The following is a 22878-nucleotide window of genomic DNA, read 5'->3' as shown; positions in this document are numbered from 1 at the left end:
GGAACAAGTGACCTTGGGCTAATCATTCCCTCTCAGCTGTAGGAAGAAGGAAAGGCCAAAAAATCTGCCTAGGAAACTGCAGGGACTCATCCAGACAGTTGGCTGGAGTCAACACACCCATCTGAAATTGCTAATGTCCTAGAACTACTGTTGAACATTCAGTTCTATTTTGAAATATGCAGTGTTCTTCAGGAAACAAAGAAGTTGTGTTTTTATCTAATTATGAATGCAATGTACAGTAAATATACTTCTTTAGAACATAAGTTTTATTAAGATTTAGCCTGCATCATTATCACATACCTACAAAGATCTCAAATTAGATACGCCACCTTTGTTTTTACCATCTTTTTTTTTCCCTCAGCATGTTGTAGAGTATCACCTTCAGATTTGTTTATAAAAACATTGCTTTGTCCTTTGAAACACAGCTATTTATTCCACCGACACCTACTACCGAGAGAGATAATCCACAACAGGCATTGTTGCTGTCAAACTTGGCCAACAAGCAGCTGGTGACTCAACCCAACAGATGTTTCAACAGTTGAGGTCAAAGGGAATTTGTGGACTTTGCAAGTTCCATAGGCACAGCTCTTTTTGTTATGGGACAAATGCCAAAATGCCAAAATTCTCAACACCAGGTACAAGCATTTGACCTAAGCAGTAGTAGGAGCAAGGGAACTAAGACCCCGAGGAGATGAAAGAGCCAAAATGTTATTTTGTTGAACTGGCAAACTGGCAACAATCCAACTCACCTGATCTGACTGTATGCTTGCAGTTTAGGAATGTTTGTGTACCTATTTGATGGTTTATATCAGAACTGATGTTCCTGAGAGGTAACAATGCAGACAAAATCTCATAGGTTTCACTATCCAACCAGTCTCTGATCTTCGTTGCATTTGTGAATTTTACATTATACCCAACAGTAGAAGATAATGCTTGTAGATCAGGGTTGAACAGTGGGAGCCTTGGTGCTTTTTGAGTTTGGTGGTTTTCTTGCAGATGTTTCTTTACCCAACTAGGGAACATCTTCAGTGTTAGAATGTCTTCAATGTCTTAAGAAAGATTACCAAGGTGGAACCATCCTAATCTCTGGAAGGATTCTGTCCATAGGACAGAAGGAAGGATTCCTTCTGTCCATAGGATAGGTGCCACACAGAGAAGGCACAGCTCTGGGATTCACCAATATGACAGTGTTTAATGAGTGGGATTAACTGTATGAGAGACATACTCCACAAAATCAACTATATTCAATTAAAGCAAATGGTTTTCCTAGGAATAGATGGTGGACTTCAACATTCTGAGTTACTCAGAAGTTAACCTTGAGTTTTGTTGATTAGATAAGTTTGTGGTTATAGAAATGGCTGCATGTGTTAGTATGTAAAAGTTGAGATGAATTTTACTTTCTTATTTTACTGCAAAAAGAGTTGGAAGTCAACATTTTTCATTACTTCCCCCTCCCTTTACCTTACACTTCTTTTTCTTCCCTTTTTCCTCCCCCACTTTTGTACTACTTTCGCTTCCTTTCGTATTTTATCTTTTGATAAACTTAATAAAGCTGTTACAGAAAAAGCAAAAGACAATCACATTATTGTTTGAACACTGATTGTGTGTTAATTCCAACATTAATTCAACGATTGCTTCAAATCACTCCTAAGTTAGATTTTGGTGGTGCTATTGCAATCACAACTGTGATTAGCATTTTTCACTGATCAAGGGGTTTTAAAAAATAACAACCACCTTAAGGTGAGTTTGCTGTTTAAGAGTAATGTTTTTTTTTTCCTGATGGCCTAAACTTTTCTGGCACTTATCTATTACTTGCTTTCAACTATGTATGCAGTGGCATGTTGTTGATAATTGAGATATTCTGATGAGATGCTGAATAGCTAAGCATGTTGTCAGCTTTTCAAATATTTTTCTGTTAATTTTCAAGTATGATTACTTGACACCCTACTGTATAGATGGCTGACTATCACCTACAATATGCAGTGCTGGAGAATATGGTAAATTTGTATGTGAGATGCCATGGAAACGAACCATTTTGTTACACAAAATTAAGGGATAACTTTATAATGCCCAGCAGTTAGTTAATTGTTGATTAGCTCAGGTGACTTTTTGGAAAGTTTAATGTTGGTCCCAATAACTTGATTTCACTCTTACATCTTGAAGTCCCTTGGCCCAGATGCTACATTATAACAATGGCTTGACATATCTTTCTGATTTAGTTATATCCATCCCTGTCATTATCCTAATCATTAATTAATATTACCATCATTATTAAAGAATATGACCTGTTTGCTATTTATTCGTACTTGTAGCAATGCTGGAAGATAAAACTTATGCAGCAACACTCAACTTTAACTTCTCATCTGAGGTTCAAATAAGGATTGGTTTAAGAATGTCAGAGAAAGGCAGCTTTTGAAATGAACATATAAAAATATGATATCAAATCAGCTGGGCACTAGCTATTGGCTGGAATAAGCCATTAAAGATAAATAGACCCTTTAAAAAAATTCTAAATCTGCCAAATTTTAACTCTTTCCACTATGCCATAAATTCTTTGCATTATCTATACATGTATTAATGAAAAACAAGGCAGCCATACTGCCACACGTTTTATTTATTAATAATCAGGCAGATAAACCACCCTGTATCCTGCCCAGTGTGATAATATTTCTGATATATTATGTTTGGATGTCTCCAGCGTTGATGGTTAGAAGTTTTTCCCTCTTAAAAATAATAATAAAAACAAAACAGAACACTAGCTCAGCACACCCAGCTCTGGGCTAAAATGTAAGCATGAAATCTCTGGTTTATTTTTGTAATAATGTTTACAGCTGCTTAATGACCCTGAATATGTTCATAAATCTAGTGCCCTGTATTTCTTAACAGGAATAACAGAATAACAGAGTTGGAAGGGATGTTGGAGGTCTTCTAGTCCAACCCCCTATTAAAGCAGGAAACCCCATACCATTTTGGACAAATGGCTGTTCAATCTTTTCTTAAAAATGTCCAGTGTTAGAGCATTCACAACTTCTGGAGGCAAGTTGTTCCACTGATTAATTGTTCCAACTGTCAGGTAATTTCTTAGTTCTAAGTTGCTTCTCTCCTTGATTAGTTTCTACCCTTTGCTTCTTGTCCTACTCTCAGGTGCTTTGGAGTATGCATGTAGGAAAATCTAAATTCAGGCAATTCATTTCTTGAGGTATATATTTCAGATGGTACAAGAATAACCCATTACAGGGCAAATAATTCTTTCTCACCCAAATTTCCGTAATCAACTGGTTTCAGATTGACCAAAAATATATACGTATGTAAAACCTTCAGAGGAGCGTCTTCTGTGATTTGAAATGGGACTCAAAGATTCAGAGGCTCTTTCATACTGCTTCTGCCTGTGAAATATTGGGAAATGTAACATAAACAGTAAATAAATCTATGGCACTGATATTTTGCATGTAGCCAGTTTTATAGCTCAAATCTTTTACGCATCCAGCCTGCATTTTTAAAAAACCTTTTCTTGAGAAGAAAGTCCAGTAAATTTACTTCGAAATGGAGTAGGCTGAAATTTAATTATTTTAAGAATGTTTTAAATTACAGACCTTTTATAAACCTTTCTTCCCCAAATCTTAACAATAGCTTGTAATGAGGCATTAGAGCTGCTGGATTCTAAACAAGCAGGCATTTTCTACGGTGGGATATTTTTTCCCCCCATCCCTCCCTGGCAATGGGGAATATATATATATATATATATATATATATATATATATATATATATATATATATATATATATATATATATATATATATATATATATATATATATATATATATATATATATATATATATATATATATATATATATATATATATATATATATATATATATATATATATATATATATATATATATATATATATATATATGCATATATATATATATATATATATATATATATATATATATATATATATATATATATATATATATATATATATATATATATATATATATATATATATATATATATATATATATATATATATATATATATATATATATATATATATATATGCTGGTTTTGTTGTATTCGGGTCTTTTCCCGTGTAAGGTTGAGATTGTCTTTGCAACGTTTCGGCAGGATCTCACCTGCCATCTTCAAGCTGTGGGCTTAACATTTTAAGGCCACAGCTTGAAGATGGCAATATATATCTCTTAGTCCCTACTTAAAAAATAAATTCTGTAAAAACAACATTGGTCAGTTTTAGCAAATTTCTAATAAAATGGAATGGATTCACAAGTAGCATATTTTTACAGTATTTTTTATGGGATCTATTTTCAAGCATAATTGCTTATATTTGGATGTCACAATAAACCCCTTTTTCCAAGCTGTCTGAGATGACATTCCTAAAAAAAACCTACAGTGGCTGGAAAAAAGAGGGAGCTGAAGTCTAAATTTAAATTTCATGGTTTATTATAACACAAATGAGACAAAGGGAGCTTTAGGATCGATCACCCACCCTTCCTGTGACTGGCAAGGAATTTAGAAAATTTTGCCTCTACTATTGGTTGACCACAGTTTCCTCTATTGGACAGATTAATTATGATTAGTTTAAGCTAACCAGCTTCAAACATTTTTTGTTTGAAGCTGCATTGTTCATTGATTGGAGACTGCTGCTTTAGACATGGTAAAAGTGAAGGTCCCCCAAACTTGTGAGCTAGTCGTTTACGGCTCTAAGCGGCGGTACTCATCTCCATTTCAAAGCCGACGAGCCAGCGCTGTCTGAAGACATCTCCGTGGTCATGTGGCCAGCATGACTAAACACTGAAGGCACACGGAGTGCTGTTACTTTCCCACCAAAGGTGGTTCCTATTCCTTCTCTTCACTAGATCAGCCATGCCCAGTTCCTGCAACCGTTCTTCATATATTTTAGCCTCCAGCCCCTTAATCATCTTTGCTTCTCCGCACTCTTTCCGGAATCTCAACCTTTTTTTATATATATTGTGGTGACCAAAACTGGATGCAGTATTCCAAGTGTGGTCTTACGTTATAAAAACGATACTAAGGCTTCACATGATCTTGATTCCATCTTCTCGTGATCTTGATTCTTGATTACTGACACTTAGGGCAAAGGTTATGAACCTTTGGTTCATAACTTCTGTTCTGTACTAAAATGGAGTCTGTTTGTCAGTCTCTAAGAAGGGGTTAAACACCTGAACCATTTGGATTCAGTGCTCCATTCATCCTGGAGGAATGCTGGCATTTTTATAGTGTGAAGGACTGAAGGGTCAATCCTCTATGTGTTTCACTTGATCGCTTCCCATCCTTTTCTGAGAGCATATTAGAAGCAACACTAGCAACTGAGTTTTTGTGAATGCCTCTTTGCCTTCTCAGAATATATAGGAAGGAAGGATGATTATTACTAGGGACAATTATGCTGACCGGGACTGTGTGCCGCTATTTAACAAACAGCTTGGAGTTCTAATTTTCTGCAGTGCCAACTTTGTAGGTACCATTTATACTCATTACGGTATATTGAGAAAGTTATTAAAAATTCTTAAACTTGTTGAAGCTTTCTGTGACACCTTCTCTGGCTTTTAATTGGCTTTTATCGAGTCTTCGAAGAGAGCTCTTTTAAAATAATCAGGGTCCTTTCGTCTCTTCTTTTTGCCCAGTCACAAAAGGAATGTAGCAATGGAGCTAAACCCCAAGCAGGTTTTGCCTAAATATTGAATGAATTCACTCAACAAGTAAAGAAGATAATTGATGGTCTCTTTAGATGGATGCCCTGTTTAAATGACGGAGGAACAATTGCTTTGGAACAGAAGGGTTAAATCTTAATCTCAGAGGCTTGCGAAGCTGCTAGTCGCAGTCTCCTTAAAATTTAATATACCTCGTTAATGCTTACTTGCAAACACTGAAGGATTTTTATGATTATAATCATGTGTTACAGCACCTAGTACTGTTTCTAAGTCGCATACTAATCAGCTTAATGAGATATTACCGCACTTTTTGTTGACTAAAGCAAAATCCTTTTTATTGTTCGAAAGCTTGTCCTTTACTTTATTTTTCCCCCAAACATTATCTTGTTTTATTGTGTACCAGTAAATATCATGCCATCTCTACACCCAACCCCCCCCATAACACCAATCAAATAATAAAACCATATTTCTCATTGGAGAATGTGGAATTTATTGAATATGCTTAATGGGACTGAAAGTTTTATAAATGGATTTCAATTTTTGTTTCTTTAAAAGGGACAGTGAGCAATAGGCTTCGCCCATCTCATTTGTATGGATCAGCAAATGTAAACAGGTGTGGCATCCCTAGAAGGGGGGATGTTGAAAGCTTAATGTGACTAGATATTTAATCAATCAATCAATCAATCAATCAATCAATCAGAACAGAGCTGGAAAGGACTTTAGAGGTCTTCTCCTCCAGCCTATACCCTATACCCTTTCAGACAAGAGACTGTCCAGGCTCTTCTTCAAAACCTCCAGTGACGAAGCACCCAAAACCTCTGGAGGCAAGCTGTTCCACTGGTTAACTGCCCTCACTGTTAAGAACTTTCTCCTCCGTTCCAGGTTGCTCCTCTCCTTGGTTAATTTCTATCCATTGTTTCTTGCCCTGCTCTCTGGTGCTTTGGAAATTGACCCTCTCTTCCTTGTGGCAGCCTCTCAGATACTGGAATACTGCTGTCATGCCCCCCTACTCCTCTTTTTTTTCTCGACTAGCCAAACCCAAATCCTGCAACTGTTCTTCATACATTTTAGTCTCCAGGCCTGTGATCCTCTTAGTTGCTCTTCTTTGCACTTTTTCCAAAGTCTCAACATCTTTTTTTGTAACGTGGCGCCTAAAACTGGATGCTGTATTCTAGGTGTGGTTTTATTAAGGCTTTATAAAGTTGTATGGATACTTCACGTGTTTTCGATGCTATGCCTCTGTTTATACAACCAAGCATTATATTAGCTTTTTTGGCAGCGGCTGCACCCTGCTTAAACTCATGTTTAAGTGATAGTCCACTAGGACTCCAAGGTCCCTCTCACAGTTACTGTATTTGAGCCAGGTTTCACCTAATCTGTACTTGTACCTTTGGTTTTCCTGCCCAGGTGTAAAATCTTGCTTTTCTCCACATAAAATTTCACTTTGTTGGATAGGGCCCATTGTTCAAGTCTGTCAAGGTCTTTTTGGATCTTGAACTTGTCTCCTGTCAGCTTAGTGTCATCTGCAAATTGGATGAGTTCCCTTTCTATTCCTTCATCTTCATTTATGAAGATATTGAAAAGCATTTGGAATGATTAGGGGACTGGAGACTAATCAAAATGATTAGGGGACTGGAGACTAAAACATATGAAGAACAGTTGCAGGAACTAGGTATGTCTAGCTTAAGAGAAAGAAGGACTAGGGGAGACATGATAGCAGTCTTCCAATATCTCAGGGGTTGCCACAAAGAAGAGGGAGTCAAGCTATTCTCCAAGGCACCTGAGGACAGAACAAGAAGCAATGGGTGGAAACTAATCAAGGAGAGAAGCAACTTAGAACTGAGGAGAAACTTCCTGACAGTTAGAACAATTAATCAGTGGAACAGCTTGCCTCCAGAAGTTGTGAATGCCCCAACACTGGAAGTCTTTAAGAAGATGTTGGATAGCCATTTGTCTGGAACAGTATAGGGTTTCCTGCCTAGGCAGGGGGTTGGACTAGAAGACCTCCAAGGTCCCTTCCAACTCTGCTATTGTATTGTATTGTATTTGGCCTAAGACGGAACCTTGTGGTACCCTCCCCCTGCTTACTTGCCTCAATGTAGATGTAGTATCATTAAGGATTACACATTGAGTACAGTTTGTCAGTCAGTTACAAATCCATCTGGTGGTGATGCTATCTATCTCATATTTTTCTAGTTGACCAGAAGTAGTAGTAGTAGAAGAAGAAGTAGTAGGTTAGTACTTTGTCAAATTCCTTGCTGAAATCTAAATATATTACGTCTATAGTATTTCGCTGGTCTATTAATTTAGTCACTTTGTCAAAGAATGAAATGAGATTGGTTTGGCATGATCTTTTTTTTAACAAACCCGTGCTGGCTAATAGTTATAACTTTGTTTGGGTATGACTTTACAAAAGGGTACTGTGTTCATTTAAAAATCCTAATTAATCGAAGCAATCAAAAAAAGTATGCAGGGTGATGAAGGCCTCGTATAATTAAGACAAAACAATCACAATGGTACGCCATGCACCTGACATTTAATATACATTTATTGAGTATTGACTACAGGAACGTTGCATATAGTTTTCGTGCTTTCGTAGATCTGCTGATGAAACCGCTCTACTTGAAAATCTAAATTTTCCATTCTTTTTTTTTTTTTTCAGGAATGGAGGAAGCTAGTCTGTGCCTTGGTGTTTCTTCAGCGGGACCAGAAGCCGAGGCCCACCTCAATAGCTCCCTGCTCAATGGCCGGTATTCAATGAGTCAGAAGTTGCATCAGATCACTTCCCAGCTCACTCATGCCTTTCCTGAGCTTCAGACCAGACAGACCCCTGAGGAAAAGGTGGTGGCACTTCTAGAAGACAAGAACCACATCTCGTTAGCCAACCAGCCTATTAGCAGTCAGATGGCCCTCTTGGCCAATCAACTCAACCGGGAAGTTGATACCAGTTTAAACGGGAGGGTAGATCTACAGCAATTCTTAAATGGACAGAACCTAGGCATCATGTCTCAGATGAGTGACATAGAGGACGATGCTAGGAAAAACAGGAAATACCCATGTCCCCTGTGCGGGAAGCGCTTTCGTTTTAACAGCATCCTGTCACTACACATGCGCACCCATACTGGGGAGAAACCATTTAAGTGCCCCTATTGTGACCACAGAGCAGCTCAGAAGGGAAACTTGAAGATACACCTGCGTACTCACAAGCTTGGAAATCTGGGCAAAGGCCGTGGGCGGGTCCGAGAAGAGAACCGGCTCTTGCACGAGTTGGAAGAACGCGCCATCCTGAGGGATAAGCAGATGAAAAGCAGCCTTCTGCAACCCAGGCCTGATGTCAAAGCCCACCCTCACACTCAGCCTATCCCTCTGGCTAATTGCAACATACCCATGTCCACAAACCACAACACCCCTGATATGTCTAACCCGGTTCCCTCTCCGAAACCTGCCAGCATCCAGGAAGAAGTGGTTGCCACAGCTGCTGGCTTTAGATGTACTTTTTGCAAAGGGAAGTTTAAGAAACGGGAGGAGCTGGACCGGCACATCCGCATCCTCCACAAGCCTTACAAGTGTACTTTGTGTGACTTTGCGGCATCCCAGGAGGCATCCGCATCCTCCACAAGCCTTACAAGTGTACTTTGTGTGACTTTGCGGCATCCCAGGAGGAGGAGCTGATCAGCCACGTGGAAAAAGCTCACATCACCGCCGAGTCCGCTCAGGGCCAGGGTTCCAATGGGAATGGGGAGCAAGCAGCCAATGAGTTCCGGTGCGAAGTGTGCGGCCAGGTCTTCAGCCAAGCTTGGTTCCTGAAGGGCCACATGAGGAAGCACAAGGACTCCTTTGAGCACTGTTGCCAAATCTGTGGGAGGCGCTTCAAGGAGCCGTGGTTCCTCAAGAACCACATGAAAGTCCACCTGAATAAGTTGTCAGTGAAGAACAAACCCCCCAGTGACGCAGAGGTCCCCATGCCTGTGGGGAGCATGTCCCAGGAAGCTCACGCCAACCTGTACTCCAGATACTTGTCCTGTCTGCAGAGTGGTTTCCTGCCCCCAGACAAAGCTGGCCTCGGCGAGCAGAACCCGGCTTACAGTAAAGGGGATTTGCCCATGAAAGAACGCGAAGTCCTGGGCAAGCTCCTGTCTCCTATTGCTAGCCTTGGACACAGTCTTGCTGAAGGAGACAAGCATTCCTTATTGGGTTGTCTTAACCTTGTGCCTCCACTCAAATCAAGCTGCATAGAGAGGCTGCAGGCTGCCGCCAAAGCTGCTGAGATGGACCCTGTGAACAGCTATCAAGCTTGGCAGCTCATGGCGAGGGGAATGGCCATGGAACATGGTTTCCTGACGAAAGATCACCAGATTCAGCGGAGCCACGAAGACCCCTTGGCAAATGCCGGAGTTCTGTTTGATAAGGAGAAGCGGGAGTATGTGTTAATAGGAGCAGATGGTTCCAAGCAGAAAATGCCTGCCGATTTGGTTCACAGCTCTAAAATGGGCAATCAGAGAGACTTGTCTAGCAAACTGGACCCTTTGGAAGGGAGCAGGGATTTCCTGCCTCACGGTATGAATCCAGGGCTCGACTACAACATGCAGAGTCACGGCGGTACGAAGGAGAAGCCCACCGAGTGTCCCGACTGCGGGCGAGTCTTCAGAACCTACCATCAAGTGGTGGTTCATTCCAGAGTCCACAAGAGGGACAGGAAGGCGGAAGAGGAGATCCTCCAGGGGAGCATCGATGAGCGCCGTGGGTCTGGAAGCGATCAGGAATCCCAGTCCGTCAGCCGATCAACCACGCCCGGCTCCTCCAACATCACTGAGGAAAGTGGGATGGGCGGAGGCCTCTCGCAGACAGGAAGTGCTCAGGAAGACAGTCCCCATCCATCTTCACCTTCTTCCTCAGGTACGTCCGCTTTCCGTGTTGTGTCTCCTCTTTGAAGGGCTCTCAAACTGCACCCATTGCAGACAGTAACCACCATGTTCGCTTAACGACCATAGTGATTCGCTTACTAACTGCTGCAAAAAGGTTATAAAATCACATGTGGCATTGTGGTGACCCACTTAATGACCAGAGCAACCTACAATGACTACAATGACTGTAATTCTGGATTCATTTATGGCCATAAGCTGAGGATTTTCTATATTATATTGCTTTTATATTACTGTACTAATTTGGACAAAAGCAAATCTATCTGGCTGTACAGAGTAATTTCTCATCCTCTAGCCTCACCAGCCGTTTCTGTTTGATAAATCCTTTTACTGTGGGATACAGTTTATATTTATGGACAAACGTGGGGTACACTTAAGGCTGGGAGCCCCAGGTTCTGAATAAACAGAGATTGAGAATCATGGGAAGGATTCATTAGAAAGGAATCAATTTCCCATCGATGATTTTTGCTTTCCCCAATCATTTTAAACCTTATAAAATCATGTTTTAAAAATATCCCATTGAACCTGCTGTGCACAAAAGAGCAAAGCAAAGTAATATTGCATTTAAGCCTTCATATATATATTTATATATATATATATATATATATATATATATATATATATATATATATATATATATATATATATATATATATATATATATATATATATATATATATATATATATATATATATATATATATATATATATATATATATATATATATATATATATATATATATATATATATATATATATATATATATATATATATATATATATATATATATATATATATTAAAAAAGAAAGGTAAGATTTCTGGCCTCATCTCTCATTTCTAGACTCTTGAACTAATGGATAGTAAATTGAAAGTTATATCTCCAGACCTTTTTATAACAAAAGCACCTCACTAATATTGTAATCATTCTGCAGACCTAACAACGGAGGAAATCATGCCATAACAAATACTCTGTTACTAATGGCAACATTGATTTCTGCAATCAGCCATTAAGTCTAGAAAATGAAAGACAGTTTGAGAGGCCTTTAGGCATTACATTGCCCACTGTTAAAGATCTGATAGCAGGCTGTTCTTTTTTTGGTGCTCACCCCCTCCCTGGCTTTCAATAAATATTTTAGCATTGAAGGCAATCCACTGTTACAGTTATTAAGTAGGTGCCAGTTTATTTTTGCCGCTCTTGTCATGCTCCAGTATCCTCCATTTCTGAGATCAGATTTATATAAAAGAGTTAATTTGGGGAGGTGGCTTATAATAAATTTGTAAGCCTCCCCCGCCCCCCCCCCCCCACTTCTTAAGACTTATAAATCTGTCTTCTGCATTCCACAAATTCCTGTAGTGATTAACACTGTTGTTTAAATACCCAGGAAACCCTCCAACACCTCTTAGAATTCTGGCCTCCCGTACAATATATTTGTCATCAAAGACATGCAGAAATCCTATGCAGAACGAGAGGACTGGTTTTTATACCATCTAGTAGCTTGGCTTGCTTTAAGGGGATTCAAATTCCAGTAGGAAAAGATTGCTCTGCCATCCGAGGAGTGTTTGCCAATGTTTTGAACATATGAGTCGAGTGGGTGCAGAAGCATGATCTTGCTGTCCCTTCTGGAGCATTGGTATCCCAGAAGTTTCCCAAAGAATTAGAATCAGAATATTCAATATCAGAATAGAGATGCAATCAATCAATAGCAATAGCACTTAGACTTATATACAGCTTTACAGTGATTTACAGCCCTGTCTAAGTGGTTTACAGAGTCAGCATCTTGCCTCCAACAATCTGGGTCCTCATTTTATCGACCTCAGAAGGATGGAAGGCTGAGTCAACTTTGAGCTTGGTGAGATTCGAACTGCCAAATTTTAGGTAGTCAGCAGAAGTAGCCTGCAGTACTGCACTCTAACCACTGCGCCACCGAGGCTCATATCAATCAATCAATCAATCAATCAGAATTGAGTTGGAAGGGACCTTGGAGGTCTTCCAGTCCAGCCCCCTGTTCAAGCAGGGGATCCTATACCATTTCAGACAAGCTACTGTACAGTTTCCTCTTAAAAACCTCCAGTAATGAAGCACCCACAACTTCTGAAGGCAAGCTGTTCCACTGGTTAATTGTCCTCATTGTTGGGGAGTTTCTCCTTAATTCCAGGTAGCTTCCTTCATTGATTAATTTCCATCCATTGTTTCTTGTCTTGCCTTTTGGTGCTTTGGAAATTGACCCCCTCTTCTTTGTGGCAGCCTCTCAGATACTGGAATACTGCTGTCATGTCCCCCTGTAGTCCTTCTTTTTCTAGGCTAGACAAACCCAAATTCTGCACCGTTCTTCATACATTTTGATCTCCAGGCTTGTAATCATCTTAGATGCTCTTCTTTGCACTTTCCCCAAAGTCTCAACATCTTTTTTGTAAAGTGGTGACCACAACTTTGGAAAATAAGTTGGCTCCCTCCTCTTTGTGGCAGCTTTTCAAATACTGGGATACTGCTATCCTGTCCCCCGTAGTCCTTCTTTTCTCTAGACTGGCCAAACCCAAATCCTGAAACCGTTCTCCGTATGTTTTAGTCTCCAGGCCTTTAATCATTTTAGTTGTTCTTCTTTGCCCTTTTGATCAGGATACTTGTTAGAACAGTGTTTCTCCACCGGAGCAACTTTAAGATGTGCGGACTGCAACTCCCATTCTGAATGGGGAACTGTGGGAGTTGCAGTCCAGAGTTTAACAGAATTTCAAAGTTGGAAGGGACTTTACAGGTTTCTAGTCCTGCTCAGGCAGGAGACCCCATACCATTCCAGACAAATTGTCATCCAATCTCTTCTAAAACAAAAACAAAAACCCCAGTATAGGAGCAATGAAGCTCTCTAAAGTTGCCAAGGTTGAGAAACACTACTTTAGAAGAAGTCAGAAAAAACGATCGGACAAACAAAGCCTTTGGCTATTTTTATTTGACTTTCTTATGAAGAATAAAATACAAATGCCCTCTCGGAATCTCACTGGGCTGTTTTCTTGACTCTGTTCAAAGAGATCCTTGAAATCTGTCTAATTTGATTAAAGGCTTGGTGGGTAAATCCCCCCCAAATGGCCTTTTGGGGTGGAAAGAAACTCATTTGGCTTCTTCTGTTCCTTTCTGATTTAATCTGGGCCAGAACAATATCGAGTTTTGAGCATCAAAAAATACCAATCAAACACATTGCTCTCCTCCCCATCCCGTAACTATCAGGCCTTTGAGATAGTCCAGATAAGAAGCACCAACTATGACTACTAAACCTGCCTCCATTGTAAGGTTTCTCCAACCTTCCCTCTTTCGGACTCAAATGTAATTTATCAGAGCAGTGTCTAGTTGGGTTCTTTCTCCTGCCTCCCAAGGTCATTCTCTCACGCCATTACAATAGCTCAGGGATGGGCAGCTGTGCTTGACAGATGTTTTCAATCTCCAACTTCCATTATTCTTTGCCAGTGGTGAAAGGTGCTACAGCAGCTGCCTTTAGATGTTGTCCACCGCTGGGTAAAGCGATAGATACCTGCACCACAGCAGTCTCCTGGCCAAATTAATGGTCTGTCCATCTATGAAATTGCTTGCTACACATGCCAAACACAGTCTCTAGATGCAGAGAGAAGGGTAGGGATTTTCCTGACTGAACCTCTCATCTCTGAACTGGTTTTGCCTTTTTCAAAACTGGCCAAGTCCACAGCTTTCTGAGCCTGTGGTCCATTCCAATGATTAGGAATTCTATGGTGCAAAGTTCCTGACTATACATGAAAACAATTCATGCACTTTTAATCTTCTTTTACCTTGGGGAATTTAGAGAATATTTTGCCTTTTAAGTTCCCTCTATTTTTTTTTAAACCTGCATTTTTGGGCCTTAGTCAATTTATCAGATTTACCATTTATAAAGATGGAAGACCAGAAAGTTTAGCAACATTTATCCCATATTTGCAAACTTACGTACTAAATTTAGTTTCCACTTGTGTCAATTGGAGGAATGATTTCTAATTGTTTTCCTTGTAGCCGCCGAATAGAAATGTAGCATCTGTACGGCAAGCAGTGTCATAGGTGGAGAATACCAAAGTTTCACCTTTTTTTTTGTGCACTTGATGGCGTGCTTTTAAATTTAACCTGGCTGTCTTCCCTAATATTTCCTGTCCTGCTACAAAATTCTCAAGAAACAGCTTTAAATTGTTGCAAGATGATTGCTACCTGTGGAAGATAAATCAGCAGAAATACAAAAGGCGCTTTTATTCTCACCGTTAAAAGAGAAGTAGCCATTGACCTCCCCCCTGATATTCGAACTACCACCGACCTCCGTTCCTTCCGTCAAAAATTAAAGACTCACCTATTTCAATCAGCTGGCCTGGCACTCTCTTAGTTTTACCTCCCGGGGATATATCTTAATTGGGTTTGGGTATTTTAATTGGGGATGTTTTTAGGGTTTTTATAGTATATTTATTTCTTGTACAGCCTTATCTCCTCCATCCAAATGTATTTAATTGTTTTATATTATTGTATTTTTATCTGCATTTGACTGTACACCGCCCCGAGTCCCTTTTTGGGAGAGGGGGCGGTTTAGAAATCCAAGAAATAAATAAATAAATAAATAAAATTGAGACAGACATTCAAACGTTACTACAAAAATGCTATTTAACCAATGTCTAAGCCCACAACAGGTTTCAGAACTTAATTTGCATCATTTGATTCCTTTTTTTTGTAGGGTTGTTGTTGCAAAACGGATCAGAGGGCCTGAGAAACTATTCTTTTTCAGATCTTAACCGAGGGATTCTTTTTTTTTCTTTTTGTAAATTGGTGCTCTTAACATGATAGCGGTTTCTGAATTCATCATATTAAAAATAAAACCTTTTATACACGGTGCCTCTTAGAACAGGTCTCTAGAAGAAAGCTTACAATGAGTGGCAGGAAAGGCTTTGTTATCTGATGTAATTCTTCACAAGGCAGGATTGGGAAGCAGAGTGGCTGCCTTTTTTACTTTTTTTTTTGAAAAAAAATGTCTAGTTCAGGCTGAGAAGAAGAAAGGGTCAAGCTTGCAATCAAACAGTTATTGCAGAGATGTGTGACTGTCACTGGCTGCGCTAATGTGGTATGCAGCTGTTTGTTATGTGAGTAAAAGAATGTTTGAATCAGTGAACATGTGAAAACGGCTCCAGTAGACCAGAAAATGTGTTTGTTCTTTGACTCTCTAAATTGCCACGAACTAAAGCTGAAGAGCCACTGCTAAAACCCGGACCTCTCAACGAATGAAGAGGTCATATTTTCTCAGAGGAAAAATGGATGGAATTGGTCAGATATCATTTCCTTCTCTTGCAGCCTTTGCTTGTTGTTGTCGTGGCTTGTAAAAAAAAATGGCACTAGCTGTTGCTCTTTGCTCACGAGGCAGAGGGAAGCTCACACAAAATATGAGCCACTTGTTGATGGCACTGTTGCCTCCCTGACTGCAACCTCATTACTGAGGAGTAAATCCTATTGATTTTAACAAATCAGCATTGGACTCTGTTAGATACTTGTTCTAACTACAGTGGTTTCCACCAAGGTCCTCTGTTCCGGCGGGAACAGAGATTTAATCCTATTGGTCGAAGGGTCTGACGGCTCCCTATAAAAGGGCTGCAGTCAGACTCAACCTTCGCTGGATTGTTCTCACTTGTTGTACTTAATAAAGAGCTGTTGTTACCATTAAGCCTGTGTGTGCCTACCCATTACCCAATCTAACAGACTCGTTGCCTGTTGAAGCTAGACAAGTTTTGAAAGGGGCTACTTGCGGTAAATTTAGAATTCTTTTTGGGCCAAGTGTGATTGGACACACAAGAGAATTTGTCTTTGGTGCTTATGCTCTCAGTGTACATAAAAAGACAAGATACATTTGTCAAGAATCATAACACTTAATGATAGTCATCGGGTACAAATAAACAATCAGGAAACAATCAATATCAATATAAATCGTAAGGATACAAGCAACAAAGTTACAATCCTGCAGTCGTAAGTGGGAGGAGATGGGTGATAGGAATGAAGAGAAGACTAACAGTAATAGTAATGCAGCCTTAATGAATAGTGTGACAGCGGTGAGGAAATTATTTGTTTAGCAGAGGGATGGCATTTGGGGAAAAACTGTTGTGTCTAGTTGTCTTCGTGTGCAGTGCTCTATAGTGTCGTTTTGAGAGTAGGAGTTGAAACAATTTATGTCCAATTTCTCCAGATTATCCAGGTTTCCAGGACATGAACTGGGAATGTCTTAGCTTAACACAACGCCCTTTCCAGATCAGTCTTAAAGAGATAATCTCATGATTATTTGCACGGTCCATTTCTCGATCAGAACAAGTTAGTTTTATGAACTTTGAAAGCCATGCATACTGGAGGCTTGAGGCAAAAGGGGAGAAACGGGGTCTGCCTTTACGCTCATGTGCAGGAAAGGGCAGCTACTGTGTTGTGTTAGTTTCTGAAATCTGTGGCAAAAACTCTCAGCAGACCAAGAACCACATACCCCATATAGAGGGCTGTTTCTCTGGGATTCTTTGCGGAGGCTTTTTTTTTTTTTTTTGCTCAGGAATTGGCAAACAGAATAATTAAAACTTAATGTTGTAAGAAATGATACTGTTCGTTGTTAACTAGTCGAGTCGCTATACCTTCCGCATTTGCCTATAATTTTGGTGTGGAGATAATTGAAGTCTTGATAGTATGAAAGGGGTAATTGAATGCACTGACCCTCCAGTTCATTAAATAAAGTAGGCTAAGTTGCATGATCAATGGAAAGCACAAAGATAATGGTTTTTTTAAAAAAAAGAGAGAATAAAAAGAAAAAAAAAGGGGGGGGAAGGAAAGTAAAATACCATGATCTATAATAATTTATTCTTGCCCATAGTACTTTGTGTTGACTTTGGCACAAAATGTTTGATCAGCTGGTTTGGATCCTTTCAAGTGTTTCTCTCCCTCCGCCCAATCCTTTCCTATGGCAGCGAACTCTTCCTCCAACAATGCGATTCAGCCTATATTTATGCCATTGACAGAGGATATAAAAAAAAAGCTTTTGTATTGGACAGGGCTGCAAAGATGCTGGACAGAAAATGTTATGTTGCCAATTTCTTTCCGTTTCTCTTATCTTTCTTTTTTCTTTCTTTCTTTCTTTCTTTCTTTCTTTCTTTCTTTCTTTCTTTCTTTCTTTCTTTCTTTCTTTCTTCCTTCCTTCCTTCCTTCCTTCCTTCCTTCCATCCTTCCTTCTATCCTTCCTTCTTTCTTTCTTTCTTTCTTTCTTTCTTTCTTTCTTTCTTTCTTTCTTTGTTCCTTCCTTCCTTTCTTCCTTCTATCCTTTTCCTTCTTTCTGTATTTCTGTCTTTCTTTCTTTCTTTCTTTCTGCCTTTCTTTGTATCTTTCTTTCTGTCTGGCTGGCTTTCTGCCTTTCTTTCTGTCTATCTTTCTTTCCTTCCTTCCTTTCTTCCCTCCCTCTTTCCCTCTCTCCTTCCTTCCTTCTATCCTTTTTCTTTCTTTCTTTCTTTCTTTCTTTCTTTCTTTCTTTCTTTCTTTCTGTCTTTCTTTCTTTCTTACTTTCTTTCTGTCTGTGTCTTTCTCTTTCTTTCTTTCTTTCTTTCTTTCTCTTTCTTTCTTTCTTTCTTTCTTTCTTTCTTTCTTTTTCTTTCTTTCTCCATCAAAAGTTCTACGTGGACAAAAAAACAGGCAGAAAATTTAAAGCTGAGGATTAAGATCTTCATTTTTTCTCTCCTTTCTTTTTCTTTTTTTGCTTGTGCATTCCAATTGTTCTTAAAATATTTGGCAATGTCAATTAGTAACTGAGCAGAGTTAGCTGATGAACACAATTTTCCACAAGACTGAGCACCCTATTGTAGTCGAGCTAACAGCAGCTTTCTGAGGTCATTATCATTCTCGGCTAGTTTTGCCCAGCTGCTTCATGCAGCAAAAGCCAAACTTTATACTGGAGCTTTGGGATGGCACGCAGCAACAGGGGGCTGGAAAAAGGAGGAGTGGGAAGTTGGCAAAGAAGCTTAAAAAGCACACACACAAATAAAAATAAAATACACTTGGAGGAAAGAGAATGTCAGTGCTTCTAGGTATTTTCGAGGAGGTCATGTTTCTGAGTTCAGATTCTCTCTCAGCTGATGCTTTTCCCCTCAGTGAATCTTGTTTGATCTTGGACAAGTTGAAGCTACATTGCATTTTTTGGTTGCTTTGTGAATTTGGATGGATAAAGGTAAAGGTTTCCTCTGCCTGGTTGTGTTTGAATCTAAGGGGCAGTGCTCATCTCTGTTTCTTAGTTGAGGGAGCAAGTGTCTGAAAACATTTCTGTGGTCATGTGGCCTGTGTGATTATTTGTTGAGGCACACGGAAAGCCATTACCTTCCCACCAAAGTGGTACCTATTTATCTATTCGCACTTGCATGCTTTGGAACTGCTAGCTTGGCTGGAGCTGAGGTAAGAAAACAGGAGCTCATCCCATTGTACGGCTCACGGGTCTCAAACCTGGGCTGCCCGCTTTCCAAGTTCAGCATGTTTAGATTATGGCAAAAGGAGAACTGTCCCACCTGAAACAACCCACCTTCATCTGAACATCTTCATCTTCTTCAATGAGGGTTGGGCATCTACATGAATAACTCATGTGTGTTGGCTTCTGTTGCAGTGTTTCTCAACAACATTGCACAATAAGATCTACGGAGTTCAACTCTCAGAATTTTGCAGCCAAAATTCTGGGATTCCACAGACATCTTAAAATTGATGAGGTTGACAAATACTGCTTTACAGAAAAGCAGACCCATCCAGAGAGGCAGATGATAGATGGTTTTGTGGATACATAGATCTGAAATACAGCTAACTGCATTTACTATATATACTTCATGGGAGGTGTATATATATACAATTCCTTCTATGGAAGACAATAGATGACCAGCAGAAGGAAGACTTTTTCTAGGGCTACAACCAGAAAACTAAAATTGCAAGCAAGATTTGTTGGTGAGTATGACCTTTTGAAGTTCATCAAAAACATAGAACATAGCAAGAACGTATTCTTATTCATTTATTAGACTTCTAAACTACCTCAAGAACCTCTACAAAGTGTTTACTATGGATATAAAACAGTCACAATATTATGCAACAATGTGTTTGTGTGTGTGCCTTCAAAACAATATTCCTTTCCTTTTCCCCTTTCCTTTCTTTTCCTTTCCTTTCCCTTCCCTTCCTTCTTCCTTTCCTTTCCCCTCCCTTCCCTTTTCCTCCTTTCCTTTCCCTATTGTCCCTTCCTTCCTTCCTTCCTTCCTTCCTTCCTTCCTTCCTTCCTTCCTTCCTTCCTTCCTTCCTTCCTTCCTTCCTTCCTTCCTTTTCCGTTCCTTTCCTTTGCTTCCCTATCGTCCCTTCCCTTCCCCCCTTTTTCCCCCCAGGGAGAGAGAAAGAGAGAAAAAAAGAGAACAAATTTATGCCAGGAAATAATTAAGAGTGTTAAAATTTAAAAGCAGCATGCAGTGAACCCTAGGTTGCTTTGATTGGCAAAATATTCTTAGGAAGAGGTGACAAACAATTTGGGGGAAATTAAAAAGATTCACTCGCTGTACAATGGTCCTTCAGATTACTTGAGTTGTGGCTGTTATGGGGACCACGGATGCTGATTATTTGTTTGTCTCGTTTGGTGTCAGGTTGACTGGGATGCAAAGCTGCACTTCTTTTAAAGCTCAGCTGTTATAACTGAACGCCATATGTAGCATTTCTGGTGCCCGATATGGAACGCCGTACATGCTGCTCCATGTTTGCAAGAGATTTAGAGAAGCTTGAATGCTGGGTATGAAAGCTGTGTGCATCTAGGCATTGGGGAAAGCACTTCCTTGGCTCAGGTTCAGCTTTTTGTTTCTTACATAACGTCCATCAATGGCAGAAGCCGAGGAGAAATTGCTTAACCGGGGAAGGCAAAAGGTCTGCTTAGCCTAGTGCTCTGTTTCCAAGGGTGATCAACCAGATGTTGCTGGGAAGGTCACAAGCAGGATGTCATGTCAGATGCCAACCCCCTCTCATTAGTTTCTAAAACCCAATCATTCGACAGATTGTGGAAGTTGTTGTGGGGTACTGCAGAGGTTCCTTCCGAGTGGATAGACGAGACTGCGGTGAGAATCTTTGGAAATCCCTCTTTCTCAAGGTACAAGAGGCAAGGACAATGATCAAGCTACTTATTGGATTTATCAATAGGGCATCATCCAATGAAGCCACATCCAATTGTGGCATCAGGCTATTTCCTGCAATTTGTTTGCATTGCTGAGGAAGTTGTATCTATTATAACTCTTGGTTCCATCTCTGATCATTTTCATTTCTATTTCAATTCAGATATGAATACAGGGAGTCCCAGGAGTGGGCTGCTATTGGTTCGCCCAGGTTTGGGAGAACCCATAACAAATGTTATGGGCAATTTGGAGAACCTCCAAATACCACTCCTGGCTGGGTTAGATTGAGAGTAACTTTGGGAAGACTAGTATAGTTGCTGAAAGACAGCACAATGGTGCTACTAATAGGCAGGAAGTACAAGAAGATTCCTGTTTAAATTTTCATTACTAGTTATTTAAGGATAGTACCAAAAATATTTCACTGTCACCATATGATATTTCTAAATATAGCAACTATGAATCAGATACCTACTGTAGAATGCATTATAAAAATAACACTATAATATGTTCGTGCTTAGATCTGTATTTAGAGTTTTTAAAAACCACCAAGATTCAATCTGTTTTTCCTCAGCAACACAGCAGGGTCTGATTGAAAGAAGTCTTAAGTATTTTATTGTTATTTATTTAAAAACACAGATAGGTCCATTTTGGAGATGAATTCAAGTGCCTTAAACATACAAGAATACATTAAAATGGCTCTGCTTTAAAAAAAAAGGAAAGGAAAGGAAATTAATCAAATATTAGTGGTGGAGGAACAGCACTGAAATAACCAAGCAAACAGGGCAATAAGGGAAAATGTTTCTGGAGCTCCCACATTTGAGTAAAATGCCTTTGAGAAGGAAATTTAGGTGAATGTCCACTAAATAATAGCCTATTCTAAAAAGACCCTTAGTCTTAGTCATTGCCTTGCCTGGTCTTATTTAGTCATGCAACTTACTGAATCTGGAGACAGTCTTCAGATATTGAAGGAAGCTCTCGGAATGGAATATATGTGTTCTGAACTAGGCTTCCCAAGAGCATTAAGCAAACTGTTTGTCCTGACAAAAACCACTTGTATTAATTGACTGTGAATTCTGCTCATTCACATCCAGCAAAGTCTTTCGAGGGAGGATTTACAGTCACAGACCTTCTCTGGCTTGGAGAGCTGCCAGGCTGATATCTGCAAAACTTAGCAAGGAGTCTCAGAGAGTCACAAACCAATTAGGCGAACTAATTGTCTCCTGCAAACTCCACTCCCCTTTCGCTCCTCTTTTATTTCCTCTGGGAGGGGGCATTCATCATCTGGCCTTACTCCCAAGTCGACCCCTGTTCTTTAGCTGTTCCCTTCATCTGGCAACTCTGCACATGCGCACACTGGGAACAGGCTCCAGCTATTCATCTGCCTCACTGATGTCTGCCTCTGAAGGCAGTTGGTAACTGTCAGACAGCCCTGGCCTCCTCTCTGCCTCCGACACAGAGCCCTCAACAGAGCCTTCCCCAGACTCCAGGACTGGCCCGTGTTCCTCCCCAAACTCCTCACTATCCAGATCTGTGGCCAACTGTGCTGGCTGCTGGCAGGTCTTAACAATATGGCAGAAGGCACTTTTTGAGAGATTTCTATCATTGAGAGCTTTGAAAAACCGAGCATTGCCATTCTGATTGGAATCGGTACCTAAATTGGAAACAAGTGGAGAAGAAAATTGAGGTAATATGTTCTGAATGCATAGTTACAGCAAGCTGATCTTGCAGAGTGTAGAATTTTCCTTCAGCATTTTCAGAGAAGCTTCAGAGCATGGAGAAACCTGAGGTGACTTGTTCTCTAATGACTTGATGGTCAAAGCTTAGCTACCAGCCAAGGATGGCAAAAAGATGCCACACTGCTGATACTCTTGGTGCATCTAGAAGAATTGTAAGATCAAACAATGACTCCCAATTTATAAAGCTGATATTTTAGGATTAGTGTTCCATAAATCAGATGTCTAGTTTTCTTCTTGTTGTTGTTATTAGTTGTGAAGTTGTGTCCGACCCATCACGATCCCATGGACAACATTTCTCCAGTCCTTCCTGTCCTCTACCATCCTCTGAAGTCCATTTAAGCTCGTGCCGACTGCTTCGGTGGCTCC

General features: G+C 39.9%; 1 protein-coding gene across 6 annotated transcripts in view; it reads left to right on the top strand.

Annotated features, from left to right (window-relative positions):
- Positions 1–22878, top strand: part of ZNF536 (zinc finger protein 536) — a 444580-nt gene that overhangs the window by 289135 nt on the left and 132567 nt on the right. For all 6 annotated transcript variants that reach the window (XM_081963200.1, XM_081963203.1, XM_081963201.1 and 3 more), the window contains 2 exons: positions 8359–9296; positions 9359–10592. In XM_081963200.1, the coding sequence (XP_081819326.1) occupies positions 8359–9296; positions 9359–10592 (2172 nt within the window). The remainder of the gene's footprint in view (positions 1–8358; positions 9297–9358; positions 10593–22878) is intronic.

This window comes from Natrix helvetica (assembly GCF_964273705.1).
Source record: "Natrix helvetica genome assembly, chromosome: 10".
NCBI lineage: Eukaryota > Metazoa > Chordata > Lepidosauria > Squamata > Natricidae > Natrix > Natrix helvetica.
The sequence above is the reverse complement of the archived record's forward strand: the minus strand, read 5'-3'. Positions and strand labels throughout refer to the sequence as shown.